This window comes from Scardinius erythrophthalmus, assembly GCF_964197995.2.
Source record: "Scardinius erythrophthalmus genome assembly, chromosome: 11".
Taxonomy (NCBI): domain Eukaryota; kingdom Metazoa; phylum Chordata; class Actinopteri; order Cypriniformes; family Leuciscidae; genus Scardinius; species Scardinius erythrophthalmus.
The window spans coordinates 21,781,523-21,803,922 of NC_138231.1; the positions used below are offsets into that span (position 1 = coordinate 21,781,523).

The 22,400-nt window shown below is 37.8% G+C and overlaps 1 protein-coding gene across 1 annotated transcript in view; it reads right to left on the reverse strand.

Moving 5' to 3' along the window:
- Positions 1-1,230: 1,230 nt before the first annotated feature.
- The window catches only part of nrxn3b (neurexin 3b), a gene marked incomplete at its 5' end in the record, with an annotated part of 546,227 nt that continues 525,057 nt past the window's right edge, over positions 1,231-22,400 (reverse strand). Inside the window, one exon of the mRNA XM_081377757.1 lies at positions 1,231-2,200. Coding sequence (XP_081233883.1) covers positions 1,248-2,200 — 953 coding nt within the window. The 3' untranslated portion in view covers positions 1,231-1,247. The remainder of the gene's footprint in view (positions 2,201-22,400) is intronic.

Consider the following 22,400-nt stretch of genomic DNA (forward strand, 5'->3'; position numbering starts at 1 on the left):
CAGATCCATTGTCACATTTGGAGTTGGACAAATTAGCTTATTGATTAGCAACCTATTTCTTCTTCATTGTACATCACACCATTACTTTGTTACAGTACATGTACTTCTGCTCATTTCCAGGCTTATATAATGTTTTGAAAGTTTTACAGATTTTCAATGTGGGCTCAGACTTTTGGACTTTACTGTATGAGCCACAATAAACTAGATGTTTGTTCAGTTGGTACAGATAGAGTATGCAAATTTCAAAATCAAATGTTATGTACAATAATGAGCTACAATGTACCACATCTATGATGTAATAAAATATGTAAACATATTTATTGTTTGACACAGTTGACTGTGACAACATGAAATATACACTCATTCACATTGAATTCATCTTCCGCAAATCATATTTCAGCCCTCCTTCAGACAACAGATTACTTCGCTCACAGTTGCTCCATAATTGAGACGTGTGTAGCAAATGACTTAAGCAGTCAAAACTGAAAGGAGAATCGCAAATTTAATGTAGAATGTCTCGTTTTCCATTTGTAATAGATGGATTTTTTTTTCAGTTTAATCTGTTTATACATGGCAGAGCTCAATCAGAATACGAATATTAAAGCAAGTTAGTACTTGATGGACACTGGAAGAGAAAAGGATGAGAAATAAAAGCAGAAACAAAGGAAAAATGAGTATGCAAAAAAAAACAAACAAAAAAAAACATTTGTTTAATGGAACATTTCTTCTCCTGCTTGGGTTAGAAAAGTACTGTTTTATGGCAAATTTTCCCACTTTGCATCTTCAAAACAACTTCCTCTAGATCTCCTCTTTGCAAAGATATCAGTACTACATCACACACATCACATGCATGCCCAAAATCATGACCATTACCCATGATCTGCGTTGATTTGTACAGGGTTACAATGGACAAGGGTTGCTTTTTTTTCTCCTTTTGTCTTTTTTTTTACACCAAGTATTTTGTACCTTAGAAAGTCACTTGAGGGATAACAATGTAACAATGAGATATTTTACACTGGCATTGTCCCACAACCAGACAGAAAATAAGGTATCAAGGCCCCCAGAGTCCTATTTGCCTTCTCCCTATACGCTTACCGTACGCTTAAGTGTGCTTCAGATCACAGAGCTTGGAAATGGGTTCATTTTGACTCAGTGAGTTTGAGTTTTTAAAGGACTTTTTTGTGTGTAATATCACGGTTTCCTGTTCAAGTTTTTTTTTCTTTGTATTTTGTCATTTGGATTTCGTTTTATACATAGTACTCCTTGTCCTTGTCTTTGGGTCTCTTGTTGCTGGCACTCTTAGTGCTGGGCTGTTTGTCTTTCACTACCATGCCATTATTCTGTGCCGAATTGCTAATGTAGTTCCGTGTTTCATCTACCTGATAGGAGCCCTCGTCCCTGTTCCTGTATTTGTACATGGCATAGAGAAGGATGAGGATGCACAGGGCGGCAGCAGAGATGATCCCGACCACCATGCCCGTAGTGCTGCTGGACTCGCGTATTACCTCCGAGGCACCAGGGGGCACTCTCCTGATACCCGGCTCGGTGGGCAGGGCGCTAGGGATGGTACGCAACATGGGCTGCGTGATGTACGGCCCCTTCGGTTTGGTGCCGTCCATGTCCAAAGATGTGGGGAGAGGGAGCAGCACTATGTCCGGTTGGGGTTTGATCTCACGGTTGTTCATTTTCCCGGCGGGGATTTTAGGAGCGGCTTCGGGCATGACGGGGGACGAGCTCCTGAGGTCAGGCAGAGGGGGGATGGCCGTAGTCCTGCCCGCCTCAGAGGCCTTGCTAGGTTTAAAGTCCTTTACTTCCCACTTGGGTGCGAGAGCTTTGTAGCCACCTTCGTAAGTCGACGTGGTCAAGATCTTATCTGTTACCAGGGAGAAGGTGGTGTAAAAATCTTCATCGTCAGTAGGGGGGAGGCTAGAGTCGAAGGCCTCCCCAGAGCCAAACCCCGAAATCACCAAGCCATCACCATCATCATCATCACCATCATCATCATCACAATCATCGCTGCCTTGGTGCGACAAGCAAGGTACCCCCGCCTCGGTGGCAATTGACAGGGACTCTTTTGTGGTCTTAATAATGGTGAGGATGGGGTGAAGGGTCGGGGGAAGGGGGATGAAAGGGGCTCGAGTGGAAACAGGGGGAATGTCTATGGGATCCTCGACTAGAACGGGGATGACTAACTCCCCTCCTGGGAAGCAGAAGAAGAAGAAAGGAAATTAGTGTCCATTCAAGTTCGGCTGCTTACTAAACAGGCAATTGTACATGACCAATTAAAGCAAAGCAAGAATATTTGGAAAGGAATATGACAAAAAACACTCTTGGCCAAAACAAACCAAGAAAGAACAGAAAGAAAGAACAGAAATGTGAAAATGCCAGGTACATTTATCAAAAGGCTTGTAGGGACATGCAGGGTCTTGAGCTTTCTTTATGGCGTATTTAACTGACCTCTACATAACACCTATTACTCACAATTACTGTGCCCCTGCCACTTGGAGTGTCCGAAACAAGTTAAACTAATGAACATAGTCTTTAATTTTGCTACACCTTGAGAAGTGTAGAGGTGAAAGTAAAAAACTGAGCTGATCTGACTGCTCACGTTGTAAATTCATTTAGGAAAATTACGTGTAAGCATCATGTTGGATCAACAAACATAAGACCAATGAAGAGCGTAATATATGGAACACTCCCAAAAAATACCATTATTGTATTGAGATTTCTAATTTTCTGAGCGGCTTATCAAGACTGTAGAGGAAATCACTTTATTACTTTTCTCTTTCAAGTATGTCACACTTGAGATGAAAGCCAATTGCCTTTTGACAGTTCTTATGAAATTGCCACAATGGCACAAGTCACAAGACAGTTCAACAACACCTGAATGTTTTGTCTCATATGTGAACACTTAATGTCATACTATAGGTTTGATTCACACGATTCACATTGAGGGTGATATTTTAATTGTTGAAAACATTACATACACACATTGGGCTTCATGCAATTTAAAAAAAAAATAAAAAAAATTTTTAAGTTAAAACGTAAAACCATTCTTAAGTAAACTGACGCATTCAGCTCACATGGTTAATGGATTTTTTAACAATTTACAATAAGGCCCAATGTTTTTACAAATAAAACCTGGTTGTTTTTCATGAAGGCACATGTTTTTCTATTGTACATTTCTTGAAGATTTTTTCCTTTTTTTATTGTTACAAGGGATACATCCAGATGTTGATTGAATCTGCTCAAACTTATGCCAAGGTGGCTTCGCTGATTACAAACATAGGGCACTATAAGGCAACACAGGTCTCAAACAACAGACCAAAAGAAACAAAAGGAAAGGAAAAAAAAGAAAAATGAAAAGCAATGCAAACAACTGGTTAATGGTTAGAGCAAATCACTAGAAACATTCGCAAACCAAATGCACAGTCAAAAAGAGAGTAGTAAGCACATAAAAAAAGAAAATTATTCTAAAAAATAATAAGCCTATTAAACAATTCATCAAAAGGTGGAAGCATACCAACAGTTCTGTGACTTACATCAACAAATTGCCCGCATGATTTTGGCAGGAAGAAAAAAATTTACAAAAGAAAGTTGTGTAAGAATGCTTGGGAATAAGTATGGTTAATCTTTAAAAATTTAATTAGGCAATCAATTTATCCTCTAATTTTATATATAATATTTTTTCTTAGACAAGATGATACAGGGAGGCAACGACACATACATTCACACCATGACATGAAAAATAACTTCACCATTCTGCTCATTTGTTCTTTCTTTTGATAAATAAATCATTTTCTCTACAAAAGAAAACTGTACATTTTTTTAAGATAATTTAACTTTGAAGTATCTACAGATACATATTTTCTTTTTAACATGAATTCTTAAACAATAGAATGACTGTACATACTGTACTGTTGCTATAAGAAGAGAGAGAGAGAGAGAGAGAGAGAGAGAGAGAGAGAGAGAGAGAGAGAGAGAGAGAGAGAGAGAGCGCAAGGGAGGGGCCTATGAACAGACTAGGTAGGAAATGACATAGATGGAAGTGAACGTGTACGTCAGTTGCCATGTCCATGTAAGGGCGGTACGAAGCGGTCGGGCGGCAATAGAGCTTTGGGCTGTAAGGAAGGGATGGGGATATACAAACAATGAGCATATACATGCCCATCTACCAGATCATATAGAACTCAAGACTGACACTCATACTGACCCTAAGCTGCAACTTCTGTCCCATGCAGTTTTAATGGCAGATTTAGATTTAAACAATTTAGGAGTCAGATTTCCACTGGGAAAAATAATGACAACAATTTTAACTGATTTTGAATGTTTGGAGTAGATAGTGGTGAATAAAAATTAGCATCTTTTTTTTTCTTAATAAAAATTATCTGTATAAATAAATACTTGTATATAAAGCTATCAAAGCTATCAAATATTGATCAAGCTAATCAAGAAAAAAACTAAAAAAAAAACTAAACAGGAATCAATATAGAACATATATAAATATACACATATAAATATAAATACATATATAAATATAGACAAACCAGACGATATACATGTATGCACATGTATACATGTACAGTATAAGTAATACAAATGAATAACTGAAAAAAATTCTCTCACACTATCAAGATTGAAATAATCAGAAAACACATAGTGAAGCCAAACAGAGGAGGGACACTGTATCGTCACCACCTTCACAACTAATAACACCATTATTAGTTTTCTTTTGTAAATCTATTGTTAGTAGTTTGACAGCACAAAGCAGGGGATGGTGTATTTCAGGAAAAGGAGGAAAACTATTTTTTTTTTTCACTGCAAGGTGAAATCATGTTTTTTAACAAGTTGCATTTAGGGAAAGTAGAATCACAGCACTGCAAGCTTGGATCAGGAGGGCTGAGAACAGGGTTACAGGATATTGAGAAATCCATGGGCTAAAGGCTGTGGGATATCAACTCGAATCAACCAAACCTCAATCTCAATACAGAGATAAAGACCTCGTTGATCTTATGACCACTTGAACATAATGCTAATCCTGAATGCATTCGGCCAATTTAGAACAGAAATATTCTGCAGAAATCATTGCATTAACCAACAGCCGTTCGCTCAACATAAATGACAGTAAAGACTGGGAATTCCACAAATTAGCATCCTTACAAGACAGAAAACATATCTGTGAGATGTCTCTAACAGATCCATCAAAAAAGAGTGCATTTAAATTTGTATGCATGTAGGACATGAGAGAGATTATTGTATTATGCAGTTAATCAGTATGGGGTTTTTCAATGGTTGATACTGTTACTGATTATCTGGTGAGCAGAGCAATGTAATGACTCAAAATAAGTGGTCAATTTTTACTAAACCTACAAAAACCTTGTATAAATTAGTTTAACAGTTGAAACTAATTTTGCTTTGTTTATCACATTTCACTGATTCCCTAGTTCGTCCTGAGCTAAATGGGTGAATTTATTGGCTTCAGATGATTTGATCAAGATGAAGGCATCTACTAAAACCACAGGCACATAGACAGCACCACAGAGGACCCCGACATGTCTCAGTAAATACTTTAATCGCACATTAGCTATGATCATTTTCACAGTGTTTTAATTCAGCTCAAACATTGTGTGCTTGTCTTAGGGGACTGTATTTGATTTGCAGAGAGGAGATAGGAGGAAATGTTCTTTGGGCTAAGCTCCATTACATAGTAAACACTTCCACACTGCATTAAGCCTCTAGCTCAGCTAGATTGCAGCGTTCTCTGCATTTGCTTACAGGAGTTCATTCTTGTAAACAAATGTGAAGGGCCACCCTCTTTCTCAGCTGTTAATGCTCTCTAAAAATGTCTCCAGCACAAAATTCCACACTTAGAGCAGACAGGATGCGAAACGAAAGAAATTAACCATAACAGCTGACATTCACAGTAGTGCTCTCTCTCTTGCGGCCCCAACCAAATCCAAGTGCCCTTGGTCCAGATATCCGTGCCTAAACTCCATGACCATCTTGTTTTCGTTGAGTCGAGCCAAACAGCAATGGATGCCGCAGGTGTGTGGGGCTAAACCTGCCTGATCCCCGAAAAGAGGAGTATGTGTGAGCTGGCCCCTGTGGTTCAGTCAAATCCTTTTTTGTCAACCATGCATTGTGCCCAGTCTGCGACTATCGCGGTTTTCCTCTGATAACTCATCAGCAGTATGAGAACTAAAAACCCTGGGAAATGAGAAGGCTGCATAACTGCTGAGGGGCTGTTTTTATAGATACAAAAACTGACCTTTATGATACTTCCTCAAAGTATCAGATTGCACTGGGATTGGGCAAATGAGCCAGCGCTAAGCTCCGCCCTCCTTGGTTAAAGTTAATCCTGTATGAATTGAGATTTCAAACATGGCTATTTTTCAGTAAATTGTGCTCATAAATTGGCAGTTATTTAATAATTATTTAATAAAGAGTTATTTAAAACTTTATCAGTGAATTCAACATTGTACTATGAGCTTTTTACTTTTTACTTTTACTTCATTAATCTGTAAATACATGAATGTTAACATTCAATTACTTGTTGCTGTGTGTTTTTTTTTTCTGTCGTACTTTTAATAAATACTAGAGGTGTAATGATACCCACAAGTCACAATTCAATATCACGATACTGAATTCATGATACAATATTATTGCGATACTCCAAGACATATGATAAAAGGTTTAAAAAAATGCTAAATTTGGTATTACATTGTGTGTGTAAATTAATAGGCTTGGACTTGGTGCTGGAAACCCAATGCACAGGACAACAGTGACACCAGAATAAAAATATTGATGATTCTGAAGCTGAAATACAGAATTATTTTAGACGAATATGTTTGCACTTTGTCACTGTCTAGATATATTTAAATAATGTAGGCCTCTTTTTACTTGTAATATAAAACATTTGGCATTATCAGGACCCACAAATATTCCCCCATTGCATTATTAGGGCGAAAGCCCTATTGTTTTCGTTAGGATTATTAGGGCCCAAGCCCTGAAAGGGCGAAGGCCCTATTGTTTTCAGTAGGATTATTTATTAGGGCCCAAACCCTGAAAGGGCGAAGGCCCTATTGTTTTCAGTAGGATTATTTATTAGGGCCCAAGCCCTGAAAGGGCGAAGGCCCTATTGTTTTCGTTAGGATCATTATTATTAGGGCCCAAGCCCTGAAAGGGCGAAGGCCCTATTGTTTCGGTAGGGTTATTTATTAGGGCCCAAGCCCTGAAAGGGCGAAGGCCCTATTGTTTTCGGTAGGATTATTTGGGCCCAAGCCCTGAAAGGGCGAAGGCCCTATTGTTTCCGGTAGGATTATTAGGGCCCAAGCCCTGAAAGGGCGAAGGCACTATTGTTTTCGTAAGGATTTTTTTTTTTTTTGCCTTTCGGGCACTTTTGGGGCCATTAACATTCTCAAAAACTCTTGAAATTTTGCACACACGTCAGAACCCGCGGCCATCAGGGCCGGACTGAAGCTGGTACCCGGGCGTGGCAGTGGGGCTCGACAGCGCCCCCTGGAATGGTGTCCAAAAACTTGGTCCATAAATCAAACACGCTTGCATATAATAATATGAAACTCGGTACACATATATATCTCATCAGGCCGAACAACTTTCACACTCTAAGTTTTACAAAAGCCCAAAAGGAAGTCAACTATTATGGGTTGTTTGAAAAACGCATCCTCTGGAATTTGAAATACTCCTAGAAAATTCGTCCAATCGCAACCAAACTCGGTGTGCATGAAGACAAGACATTGAGGATGCTAAATTGCGGAAGGATTTTTGATATCTCGAACGGTTTGGCCGTGGCGAGGAAACAAATTTATGGCGAATAAGGTACACAGGAAGTCTATTATAACTTCAGCATACATTATCTGATCTTGATGAAACTTCAGCAGTGTGTTCATGGTAAAAGGCCGATCACATGGATGTGACAATTCTGAGTCAAAGTTATAGCGCCACCATCAGGCAGCAGGAAGTGTGTCACTTTCAAAATCCTTTGAAATCACCCTCTTATATTTACCCGATTTGCTTCAAACTTTATGTGTATAATGTAGACACACGGCAGATGTAGACCTGTGAAAGCATTATTGAAATCTTAGATACTGTTGCCGTGGCAACGCATCAAACTTCAATATTCTTTTCGGATGCTTTTGAGACTCTTCACATGCTTGAAAATGCATGAAACTCGACAGACACATCACATTTATTATCTAGTAGACGTGCAAAGTTTCAGAAATGGGCGTGGTGAGGGGCTCAGTAGCGCCACCTTTAGTCAAAAATGGGGGCTTAGTTTTTCCTAGAATCACAAAAATCGGTATGTATATTGATCTCATCGAGGCGGACAACTTTCTAATTTACACTTATTAGCTCCGACCAACAGGAAGTCAGATATTTTGGTTTGAATGTAATTTTTTGGAGAATTCTCTCTCTCTCTCTCTCTCTCTCTCTCTCTCTCTCTCTGTATCTGTGTCTCTCTGTGTGTGTGGGGGGTGTGGGTGATTTGTCTGTTAGGAGAGATTTGCTTTTATAATTGTTTTTCAAGGTTTCAGGGGCTTTTGGGGCCCTTAACGTGCTCGAAAACTCTTGAAACTTTGCACACAGTTCAGAACCTGCGGCCATCAGGGCCGGGCTGAAGCTGTTACCCGGGTGTGGCAGGGGGGCTCAACAGCGCCCCCTTGAATGGGATCCGAAAACTTGGTCCATAGATCAAACTAGCTTGCATGAATTGATATGAAACTCTGTACACATATAGATCTCATCGGGCCGAACAACTTTCGCACTCTTAAGTTTTACGCCAGCCCAACAGGAAGTCGGCTATTATGGGTTGTTTGGAAAACGCTTGCTGTGGAATTTGAAATACTCCTCCTAGAAAATTCACTGTGTCCCCTCCAAATGTACATGTAGTCAAGACTTTGAGGATGCTAAATTGCGGACGGATTTTTGATATCTCGAACGGTTTGGCCGTGGCGAGGAATAGAATTTATGGCGAGAAAAGAGAAACACGAAGTGGAATAACTTCTGCATACATTAACTGATCTTGATGAAACTTCAGCAGTGTGTTCGTGGTAAGAGGCCGATCAGATGGATGTAACTATTGTGAGTCAAAGTTATAGCGCCACCAACTGGCAGCAGGAAGTGTGTCACTTTCAACATGCTTTTGACAAAAGTGGGGGGGTTAGTTTTAACTACAGTAAAAAAAAATAGTTTGTATATTGTTCTCATCAAGCCGGACAACTTTCTAATTTACATTCATTAGCTTCGGCCATCAGGAAGTCAGATATTTTGGTCTGAATGTGGATTTTTTGGCAAAATCAGCCTCTGAATTTTTAGCCACTCCTCTTAAACTATTTATTTTATTCCCACCAAACTTTTTCAACATGATGAAAATACATTAAATATGCTAAATTGTGAACGGATAATAAATATCTCAAATGGTTTTGCTATGGCGAGGGATTAAATTAATGTCCAAAAAGGAAACACTAAAAGCCTCAAATCTTCTAAAAATGTAATTATATACCATTTATTTCTTTATAAAAGTATACAAATATTACAACTAAACCCATTTTATTCTGTTTTTAAAAAGAATTTTATTCTAATTTTATTCTAAAATTAAAAACAGTTAAGTAAAAAAAAAAAAAAAAAAGTCATACATAGGGCTATACTGCCCTCTTGTGTCCAAAAGGACATCAAAATAGTATATAAAACTTTTTACCAGGTAGGCCAATATTGTATTTAAATATACATTTATTAGGTATGTGTCTGAGGATATTTTCCCACCGGTTAATTGACGTGTGACACGAGCGGGTGCTTTTAAATTGCTAATATAAAAGTGAAAGAAAATTACGGACGTCCGCACGGACATTGATAATGTTGCACACACAAATCACACACACGTTGGAAAGAATGATGCTTTTAACCCTCAGAGGTCGGAGATCACGCCGGCGTGATCTGCTCGCTTTTTTCCTTATGAGTTGAATTGAGACCCGAAATACTCTTTTGAATTTGATTTTACAAAACAAGTTTCATACATCAATCGATTCTGTTAACCCTCTGGGCTTCTTCGCCCGAAAACGGGCGAAAACTTGAACGTTTCGAATTGTTTAATTTTTTTGCTTCATCGGATGGGGGTGAAACTTGGTGACTTTTCTTTTATTACCTATATGAACACACAAAAAAATCAAGGAGATGATTCTGATATGTTAAAGGGTCGTAAAAAAAAAAGTCACACTTAGCTTCCTCCCGCCCGAAAACGGGCGACATAGGAAATGAATGGGAAATACGAAAAAATAGGAAAACTCAGAGAAACTTTTGGTGGTACAAGCTACAAATCAGCCACTGTGCTGAAAAAAAGTGTTCAGCAATGAAGGGGTGACACTCTAAAACATCAAGAGTGCAAAAAAGACACCCTCCCCCCCACACACACACACCTACACACACAAACACACACACACACAGAGAGAAATGAACTGGTAAGACTGAAACAGCACATTTTGCCCCAAACTATATAAAAATTATATAATCATAATAACTCCAAAACTATAGCAAGGAGAGTCAAAAGGTAGGTATCATTTGAAAGAACTCTTTTTAAATTTTTTGAAAATATAAATTACATTACATTTGGACATTGTCCTGCCAAGAAACGGCGGATAAAAGACAATATATATATATAATTTTTATTATGATTTTGCATATCTTTCTTATTTGTCATGGAATAACTCAGGAAGGAAATAAGGTAGGAGGAAAATTCTTTTTTAGTGAAGTCCCCCTACATGTTAGCTGCATCTGGATAAAAAAATAATAATTTTTGGATAAAGGAATCAAAAATTACAGCATTTTGAAAAGAGATAGCCTTTTTGTACAGTCTTTGACACCCCCTCATGGGCAATGTTTTCTCCATGAAGAATATCTTGTCATAAAAGCAATCGATTATGTTAATTTTGGGCTCATTTTAATTGTAATAATATGCTGTAAAAAATGAAGTGCCATTTTCAATTATCTGAGAATGTTTCATGAGCTGTATGATGTTTTTGACACATTGCAGTACATTATTTTATAGATTATGAAAAAAAAGAAATTCTACTTATCAGCAAATTACTCAGCAATACTTAAGAGTTTTTCAAAGTGGATACATTCACTGTAAAGTTCAGACTCTAAGCTTTCAAATGACATCAACTTTGTGTTAATCAAGGCAAGATTTTTGAAAAATATGGTAATGAATATTTTCGCAGCTAGGTGGCGCCTGCTGGCGGTACACTTGGTTTTAGAGGGATTACTCAGCACTCGTTAGGAATTAATAAATGTAATTAGATGCATTAAAAAGCTGAGATCCTAAGCTTTAAAATGATATATAATTTGTGTTCCATTCCATTCAGTGGTTGATTAGTAATAAATTGTTTTCTTTCCGAATGGGAATAAATCAAATAAATAAATAAAAAAGCTATAGGCCGCCTATAGGCGGTTATAGGACATGACACAAATTTATAAATTTTGAAGCCACTAGGTGGCGCTCTTCTCACTTGAAATTTTTTTTTTTTTAGGCCTGCACTCTAATTTGATGTGAAATGTTGCATTTATTGAAAAATAAAATAAAATAAATAAAATAAAAATATATATATTAATTCTAATGGAAAAAATAGCTAATAAAAATTATATAATTAATGCAAACTATCATAAAAAATTCAAAAAATTCTAAATAATAATCAGAAAACATTATAGAACAAAAATATATTTGATTGGTTATCCTGGGAAAAAGTAAAGTAAGATTTTAAGGCTTCGCCCGTTTTCGGGCGGGAGGAAGCTAAGTGTGACTATTATACGAAGAAGCCCAGAGGGTTAAATGTGTATTATTTTTGTGTATACTCACAATAAAAACAAAGTGCTGTGCTTTTTGCCAAATAAAGAAAAATAAACACGAAGCGAGTTCTGCCTTCTCTCTGCCCGTGTAGTCCATTCTGAAACGCGTCCGAAAATGAACAATAACTCAACGAATACTCAGTCAAACAGGCATACAGTCACACAGGCATGAAGCTTGAATTCTCTTCTTTTTAATGAAGTAATTTATATAAAAAACAAATATTCTCATCTTGTGAAATCTGTATTAAAAGAGAGCGATTCCAGTCAAGCTAATTACATCTAATTCAGATGTAATGTGACTCCGCCCACGGAGAGCGCACGCTATTCAAACGCAAATGACTGAGGCAATCCGCGCAAACCTGTGAACGCCCCCATATCAGCGCGAGAAAACACAAGTTTATTCAGATCATTACTTGTTTACACCGTCTTGCAGCTGTGAGGAATAATAATGGAAAATCTCCCCCAGAAGTGCGGGTATATCGAGGAGCGAGCTGAGGAATACTAGTAAGTTTTTTTCCTTCTCACGTGAATTTCTTCACGTGGGTTTCTGTTTATGAATGAATGAACGGCAGAGATGCGCGCTGTTTACCACAGCTGGCAAAGACAGTTTAAATTTAAATCGCGTGTGTGAATGAATGATGATGTTTCAGCAAACTGTATTGCTATACTGAGATGAGTAAAAATCGACTGAAATATGTTGAAATAAAATGTAGGCTAATTGTATAAGCAACGTATTAAACTGCAAATTAACAATATGCCCTAATATTTCATGAAAACAACGTTACAGTCAGGCGAAATATGAAAGTAATGAATACATAGATAAAATGTAGGCCTATAATCATTTTCTTTTTTTACAAAGAAAGAGTACACTTGAAATATTGTTGAAATTGTAATATTGTTGTAATTGTAACCTTTTTAATAAAATGGCAAAACATATTTACAAGATAGATGTAAGCAAAATCTTAAATGATCAATATAAGTCTTCTTCTAAATATCCTTTGTCCTTGCATTGTGGCTCAGTCAGTGTCACACCTGAATGAATGGCTAATTATGCAGAGTCATTATGCAGAGTGGGTGTTCTAAGTTGTAAACCACTCCTCGTTCACGCCTCCTCGCATATTGGCTTTCCAAGCAAAACCTGTTTTACATCAATTTAAATCAATGTATGGTTTTATGTGAACGATAAAGCAAGACTATTTTCACATGATTTTGAAGAAAAAACACTAGGCGAGGACATCCATTATTCAAAAGTCTTATTGACACATATTTACTATGTGTTTTGTGGCCGTATTTCAGAAATTTTAGTTTTTAGTTTTTTCAATAACCATGCATAAACATTATTCTCTCAAAAATGAAAACATGTACATACACGTGGCTCACATATTATGGTAGCCCTGTTTGTGCTTTATAGAGTGAATTTACACCTTTGCCATTAATATGTTTATAAGCAACTGAAAAAAGCACAAATGTCAGGGCATGTCAGAACATCTCAAGGGCCCCAAAAACAGCTCAGACCCCAGAGGGTTAAACAACACTAAATCGCCATTAGGTGTCGCCAGGCATCCATCTTAATAAGCGAGTCATTGATTCATTCGTTCAAACGATTCATTCGAATGAGTCGATCATGATTAAGACAGATGTTTATGGATTGATCATTCAAACGTTGAGTCAACCGATTCGTTAAAAATGCTGAATTGTTCAGTTATGAGAAAACACGTGATGCGTGATGGTTCTGCTGTGATCTTTGTTTAACTATTTTCGCTGCTGAAACAGAACAAAAACAGTCAATACTGCATCTAAAATGTAAGTGACTTTATTGTAACTGTTTATTAACCTGTTGTATGTTACAGTCTCAACTGTTAATTTATTCAGGAAATGACACTCGTCAAGTGACTCGAGGTTGCTTAACTGTAGCCTATCATATGTTATAAAATATAAAAAACCTCCATATTTGTAATTTTTAGTCATTAGGCCTATGTTGTTAACTGAGTTTATTTTATGTGTGCTGCGCTTACTTGTTTACATTTCTCCTGGAGAAGCTGCACGAGCCTCAGCAGCGCAACCTTGTTACCATTGATCAGTAATACATTTATTATCAACTATTGCAACTTATAATTAATGGAATAAAATCAGAATAATCTCAGAATAAACACACACACACACACACACACACACACACACACACACACACACACACACACACACACACACACACACACACACACAGACATCGCAGCCTGTTCAGTATAGCCTTAATAAAATATAAAACTAAAATCTCAAACGGTTTTGCTATAGTGAGGGATTAAAGTAATGTCAAAAAAGGAAACACTAAAAGCCTGATATCTTCTAAAAGTGTAATTATACACCATTTATTTATCTATAAAATTATACAAATATCAGAACTAAACCCATTTTTTTTTTTTTTTTTTTTTAAGAATTATGTTTGAGTTTAAAAACAGCCAGAATGTTTTAGTCCAAAAAATAAATAAATCATGTCATGTCATGGATTGCTTGAATTTATTTTTTATCTTATTTCGTTTTGCTTGTTTATAGTTATTTTTCTATTCTTGTTCCGTTCTGAATATCATTACATTTAAAGGATTTGTTGTGGAAATATTTGAGTGTATCATATAATCAAAATAATTCTCATGATTTAGTGATTCCCTAGTTATCTTTTTATTTAATTTTTTGTTGTTCTAATCAGGTCAGGCAAGTAAAATTCTCTGTGTCTTATCCCTTATATATATATATATATATATATATATATATATATATATATATATATATATATATATATATATCTATACACACACACACACACACACACACACACACACATATATATATATATAAGGGACAAGACACAGAGAATTTTACTTGCCTGACCTGTATATATATATATATATATATATATATATATATATATATATATATATATATATATATATATATATACAGCTGCAAGCAGCGATGAAGGGCCAAAGCCGGCGGCACCGCCACCCCGGTGCCTTTAGGTAACTAAAGGCACCGGGGTGGCGGTGCCACCGGCTTGGGCCCATAATCGCTGCTTACAGCTATATTTATTATTATTATTATTAGGGCCCAAGCCCTGAAAGGGCGAAGGCCCTATTGTTTCCGGTAGGATTATTAGGGCCCAAGCCCTGAAAGGGCGAAGGCCCTATTGTTTTCGGTAGGATTATTTATTATTAGGGCCCAAGCCCTGAAAGGGCGAAGGCCCTATTGTTTCCGGTAGGATTATTTATTAGGGCCCAAGCCCTGAAAGGGCGAAGGCCCTATTGTTTTCGGTAGGATTATTTATTATTATTATTTTTTTGTCAACCTTTCGGGCACTTTTGGGGCCCTTAACATGCTCGAAAACTCTTGAAACTTTGCACACGGGTCAGAACCCGCGGCCATCAGGGCTGAGCTGAAGCTGGTACCCGGGCGTGGCAGGGGGGCTCAACAGCGCCCCCTTGAACGAGGTCCGAAAACTTGGTCCATAAATCAGACACGCTTGCATGTAATAATAGGAAACTCAGTACACATATAGATCTCATCGGGCCGAACAACTTTCGTACTTTTACTTTTTACGCCAGCCCAACAGGAAGTCGGCTATTATGGGTTGTTTGGAAACGCATGCTGTGGAATTTGATGTACTCCTCCTAGGGAATTCATCCATTCACCTCCAAACTCGGTCAGCATGAAGTCAAGACATTGAGGATGCTAAATTGCGAACGGATTTTTGATATCTCGAACGGTTTGGCCGTGGCGAGGAAACGAATTTATGGCGAATAATGGAAACAGGAAGTGTGTTATAACTTCTGCATACATTAACTGATCTTGATGAAACTTCAGCAGTGTGTTCGTTGTAAGAGGCCGATGACATGGATGTGACTATTGTGAGTCAAAGTTATAGCGCCACCAATTGGCAGCAGGAAGTTTGTCACTTTCAAAATGCTTTGAAATCACTCTCTTATTTTTACCCGATTTGCTTCAAACTTTATGTGTATAATGTAGACACACGGCAGATGTAGACCTGTGAAAGGATTATTGATATCTTAGATACTGTTGCCGTGGCAATGCTTCAAACTTTAATATTCTTTTTTTAAGCTTTTAAGACTCTTAACATACTTGAAATTGCATGAAACTCGACAGACACATCACATTTATTATCCAGTAGACATGTGCAAAGTTTCAGAAACGGGCGTGGTGGAATGGCTCAGTAGCGCCACCTTTAGCCAAAAATGGGGGCTTAGTTTTTCCTAGAATCACAAAACTTGGTATGTATATTGTTCTCATCAGGCCGGACAACTTTCTAATTTATTGTCATTAGCTCAGACCAACAGGAAGTCAGATATTTTGGTTTGAATGTGGATTTTCTGGAAAATTTTCTCTCTCTCTCTGTGTGTGTGTGTGTGTGTGAGTGGAGGGGGTGGGGGGGATTTGTCTGTTCCATTTAATCTTTGTTTTTCAAGGTTTCAGGGGCTTTTGGGGCCCTTAACGTGCTCAAAAACTCTTGAAACTTTTCACACAGGTCAGAACCCACGGTCATCAGGGCCAGGCTGAAGCTGGTACCCGGGCGTGGCAGGGGGGCTCAACAGCGCCCCCTTGAACACGGTCTGAAAACTTGGTCCATATATCAAACACGCTTGCATGAATTAATATGAAACTCGGTACACATATAGATCTCATCGGGCCGAACAATTTCCGCACTCTAAGTTATTAGCTCCGCCCAACAGGAAGTCGGCTATTATGGGTTGTTTGAAAAACGCATGCTGTGGAATTTGATGTACTCATCCTAGAGAATTCATCCAATCGCCTCCAAACTCGGTCAGCGTGAAGTCAAGACATTGAGGATGCTAAATTGCGGACGGATTTTTGATATCTCGAACGGTTTGGCTGTGGCGAGGACACGAATTTATGGCGAGAAAAGAGAAACACGAAGTGTTATAACTTCTGCACACATTAACTGATCTTGATGGAACTTCACCAATGTGTTCGTGGTAAGAGGCCGATCAGATGGATGTAACTATTGTGAGTCAAAGTTATAGCGCCACCAACTGGTAGCAGGAAGTGTGTCACTTTCAAAATGCTTTTGACAAAAGTGAGGGGGGGTAGTTGTATATACAGTAACAAAAATCAGTACGTACATTGGTCTCATCGAGCCGGACAACTTTCTAATTTAAAGTAATTAGCTCCGACCAACAGAAAGTCAGATATTTAGGTCTGAATGTGGATTTTTGGGATATTTCAGACTCTGAGTTTTTAGCTACTCCTAACTGGTTTATTTTTTTCACACCAAACTTTTTCAACACGATGAAAATACATTAAAGATGCTAAATTGTGAACGGATATTAAATATTTCAAACGGTTTTGATATAGTGAGGGATTAAAGTAATGTACAAAAAGGAACCGCTAAAAGCCTCATCCTCTAATAATGTAATTATACACCATTTATTTCTATATAAAAGTATACAAATATCACAACTAAACCCATTTTATTCTTTTTTCTTTTTCAATTTAAGAATTACTTATACGTTTAAAAATAGCAATTGTACTCTTTAGTCCCATAAATGTCAAGTCATACATAGGGCTATACTGCCCTCTTGTGTTCAAAATCAGGTAGGCCTATTGTATCTAAATAAAAATATATACTAGGTATGTGACGGTGAGAATATTTTACCACCGGTTAATCGACGTGTGACACCGCTGGGGGCTTTCGAATCGCTAACTTAAAAAGGAAAGTAATATATGTTTGTCCGCACTGACATTGATAGTGGTTGAGCGAGCGTTTCAAATGAATTCCTATGGAAGTAGGAATTATCTGAAAAACGTTCACTCTGTTCTGCTCGTTCCTCGCCGTGGACGCGCACTGTTATGAATGCCTGTGCAGCCGTGAACATTTTAGTTTAATTTTAAAATTAGCGCCTTTCGGGGGGTGGATTGCTTGAAATTATTTTACAAAAGCTCAATGTTGTGTTTTATTGCGACTGTACACAAATATAAGTTAAAACTTTGCAGTTTGAATGTCGTCCTGTATAATGACGGAGTATGTTTTTATGTGTCCACTGTTCAATCGCGCCCACGCCACACACGGTTTACTATCTTTGTGGGGACTCTCCATAGACTTAATGGTTTTTATACTGTACAAACTGTATATTCTATCTCCTAACACCAACCCTACCCCTAAACCTACCCATCAAAGAAAACTTTCTGCATTTTTACATATCCAAAAAAACTCATTCTGTATGGTTTATAAGCTTGTTTACCCATGGGGACCTCTATTTAGGTCCCCACTGTGACACGAGTCCCCAGGAGTCTGTGTGCATTCAGGTTGAAGTCCCCACCGGGATAGAAAAACATGAACACACACACACACACACACACACACACACACACACACACACACACACACACACACACACACACACACACACACACACACACACACACACACACACACACACACACACACACACACACACTCCAGCATTGCAGTCTTGACATCGCAGTCTGTTCATAATAGCCTTAATAAAATATAATAATAAAATAGTCAACCTAACATATAAAAATTACACTGCTCTGTTTAAATAGTCAGTAGTACAATTCATACTATTCACAGTAATCACCGCTCCATTGTGATGTTTCCAAGCACATTTTTGCGCATGTGAAGAGGATAATTTTTCCCTTCAATAGTGGAACGTGAGTGAAGTACAAAGCCTTTAATACACAAATGTTTAGCATCCAAAAAATGTAATTATATATATATATATAAATAAATATATATATATATATATATATATATATATTTTTTTTTAAAGTGTGTGTGTATATATATATATATAAATATAGCTTTTTGTACACCTTTATTTATTTTTTGAAGTGTGTGTGTATATATATATATATATATATATATACCGTATATATAAATATATATATATATATATATAAATATAGCTGCGAGCAGCGATGGAGGGCCCAAGCCGGTGACACCGCCACCCCGGTGCCTTTAGTGTAACTAAAGGCACCAGGGTGGTGGTGCCACCGGCTTGGGCCCGCAATCGCTGCTCGCAGCTATATTTATTATTATTATTATTATTTTGTCAACCTTTCGGGCACTTTTGGGGCCCTTAACATGCTCAAAAACTCTTGAAATTTTGCACACACGTCAGAACCTGCGGCCATCAGGGCCGGACTGAAGCTGGTACCCGGGCGTGGCACGGGGGCTCGACAGCGCCCCCTGGAATGGTGTCTGAAAACTTCGTCCATAAATCAAACACGCTTGCATGTAATAATATGAAACTCAGTACACATATAGATCTCATCGGGCCGAACAACTTTCGTGCTCTAAGTTTTACACCAGCCCAACAGGAAGTCGGTTATTATACGTTGTTTGGAAAACGCATACAATGGAATGTGAAATACTCCTCCTAGGGAATTCATCCGATCGCCACCAAACTCGGTGTGAATGAAGTCAAGACATTGAGGATGCTAAATTGCGAACGGATTTTTTATATCTCGAACGGTTTGGCCGTGGCGAGGAAACGAATTTATGGCGAATAATGGGACACAGGAAGTGTGTTATAACTTCTGCATACATTAACTGATCTTGATGAAACTTCAGCAATGTGTTCGTGGTAAAAGGCCGATCAGATGGATGTAATTATTGTGAGTCAAAGTTATAGCGCCACCAACTGGCAGCAGGAAGTTTGTCACTTTCAAAATGCTTTGAAATCACCCTCTTAGTTTTACCCGATTTGCTTCAAACTTTATGTGTATAATGTAGACACATGGCAGATGTAGACCTGTGAAAGGATTATTGATATCTTAGATACTGTTGCCGTGGCAACGCATCAAACTTTAATATTCTTTTCGGATGCGTTTGAGACTCTTAGCATGCTTGAAATTGGATGAAACTCGACAGACACATAACACTTATTAGTCAGTAGACAATTGAAAAGTTTCAGAAACGGGCGTGGCAGGGGGGCTCAACAGCGCCCCCTTGAACGGGGTCTGAAAACTTGGTCCATATATCAAACACGCTTGCATGAATTAATATGAAACTCGGTACACATATAGATGTCATCGGGCCGAACAACTTTCCCTCTGTCAAGTTTCACGCCAGCCCAACAGGAAGTCGGCTATTATGGGTTGTTTGGAAAAAGCTTGCTGTGGAATGTGATGTACTCCTCCTAGAGAATTTATTCAATGACCTCCAAACTCAGTCAGCATGTAGTCAAGACTTTGAGGATGCTAAATTGCGGACGGATTTTTGATATCTCGAACGGTTTGGCCGTGGCGAGGAATCGAATTTATGGCGAGAAAAGAGAAACACGAAGTGGAATAACTTCTGCATACATTAACTGATCTTGATGAAACTTCAGCAGTGTGTTCGTGGTAAGAGGCCGATCAGATGGATGTAGCTATTGTGAGTCAAAGTTATAGCGCCACCAACTGGCAGCAGGAAGTGTGTCACTTTCAACATGCTTTTGACAAAAGTGGGGGGGTTAGTTTTAACTACAGTAAAAAAAAAATTGTTTGTATATTGTTCTCATCAAGCCGGACAACTTTCTAATTTACATTCATTAGCTCCAGCCATCAGGAAGTCAGATATTTTGGTCTGAATGTGGATTTTTTTTGCTAAATCAGCCTCTGAATTTTTAGCCACTCCTCTTAAACTATTTATTTTATTCCCACCAAACTTTTTCAACATGATGAAAATACATTACATATGCTAAATTGTGAATGGATAATAAATATCTTAAACGGTTTTGCTATGGCGAGGGATTAAAGTAATGTCCAAAAAGGAAACACTAAAAATCTTCTAAAAATGTAATTATATACCATTTATTTCTATATAAAAGTAAACAAATATCACAACTAAACCCATTTTATTCTGTTTTTGCAATTCAAGAAGAATGAAAAAGTTAAAAACAGGCTATTTAGTGCTATTTGGTTAAACAAAAAAGCAAACATAGGGCTATACTGCCCTCTTGTGTCCAAAAGGACATCAAAATAATATATAAAACTTTTTACCAGCTAGGCCAATAATGTATTTAAATATACATTTATTAGGTATGTGTCTGAGGATATTTTCCCACCGATTAATCGACGTGTGACACAGCTGGGGGCTTTTGAATTGCCAACTTAAAAACGAAAGTAAAATATGTTAGTCCGCACTGACATTGATAGTGGTTGAGCGAGCGTTTCAAATGAATTCCTATAGAAGTAGGAATTAACTGAAAAACGTTCACTCTGTTCTGCTCGTTCCTCACCGTGGATGCGCACCGTTTTAAATAGCTAATATGAGCATTTTAGTTTAATTTTAAAATTAGCACCTTTTGGGGGGAGGATTGCTTGAAATTATTTTACAAAAGCACAATGTTGTGTTTTATTGCAACTGTACACAATTATAAGTTAACACTTTGCAGTTTGAATGTCGTCCTGTATAATGACGGAGTATGTTTTTTTTTTTTCAATCGCACCCACGCCACACACACACACACACGGTTTACTATCTTTGTTGGGACTCTCCATAGACTTAATGGTTTTATACTGTACAAACTGTATATTCTATCTCCTCACACTAACCCTAGCCCTAAACCTACCTATCACAGAAAACTTTCTGCATTTTTACATTTCCAAAAAAACCTCATTCTGTATGATTTATAAGCTTGTTTACCCATGTGGACCTCTATTTAGGTCCCCACTGTGACACGAGTCCCCATGAGTCGGTGTGCATTCAGGTTGAAGTCCAAACCGGGATAGAAAAACATGAACACACACACACACACACACAGACACACACACACACACACACACACACACACACACACACACACACACACACACACACACACACACACACACACACACACACACACACACACACACACACATTCCAGCATTGTAATCTTGACATCGCAGCCTGTTCATTATAGCCTTCATAAAATATAATAATAAAATAGTCAACCTAACATATAAAAATTACACTGCTCTAAATAGTCAGTAGTACAATTCATACATTCACAGTAAGCACCGCTCCACTGTGATGTTTCCAAGCACATTTTTGCGCTTGTGAAGAGGATGATTTTTTCCATCGATATTGGAACATGAGTGAAGAACAAAGCCTATAATAAAGAATAGTTTAGCATCCAAATACATCGCAAATGTTGAAACAAGAGGGTTACGTGAGCCCAACACTGCTTTCTTTCATTTTTATTTTTACATTAAATTTAAAGGATTTGTTGTGGAATATTTTGAGTGTATCATAAAATCAGAATAAGGTAAGTCAAGTAATATTTTTGGTCTTTTATATATATATATATATATATATATATATATATATATATATATATATATATAAATATAGCTGCGAGCAGTGATGAAGGGCCAAAGCCGGCGGTACCGCCACCCCGGTGCCTTTAGGTAACTAAAGGCACCGGGGGTTGCGGTGCCACCGGCTTGGGCCCGTAATCGCTGCTTGCAGCTATATTTATTATTATTATTATTATTTTGTCAACCTTTCGGGCACTTTTGGG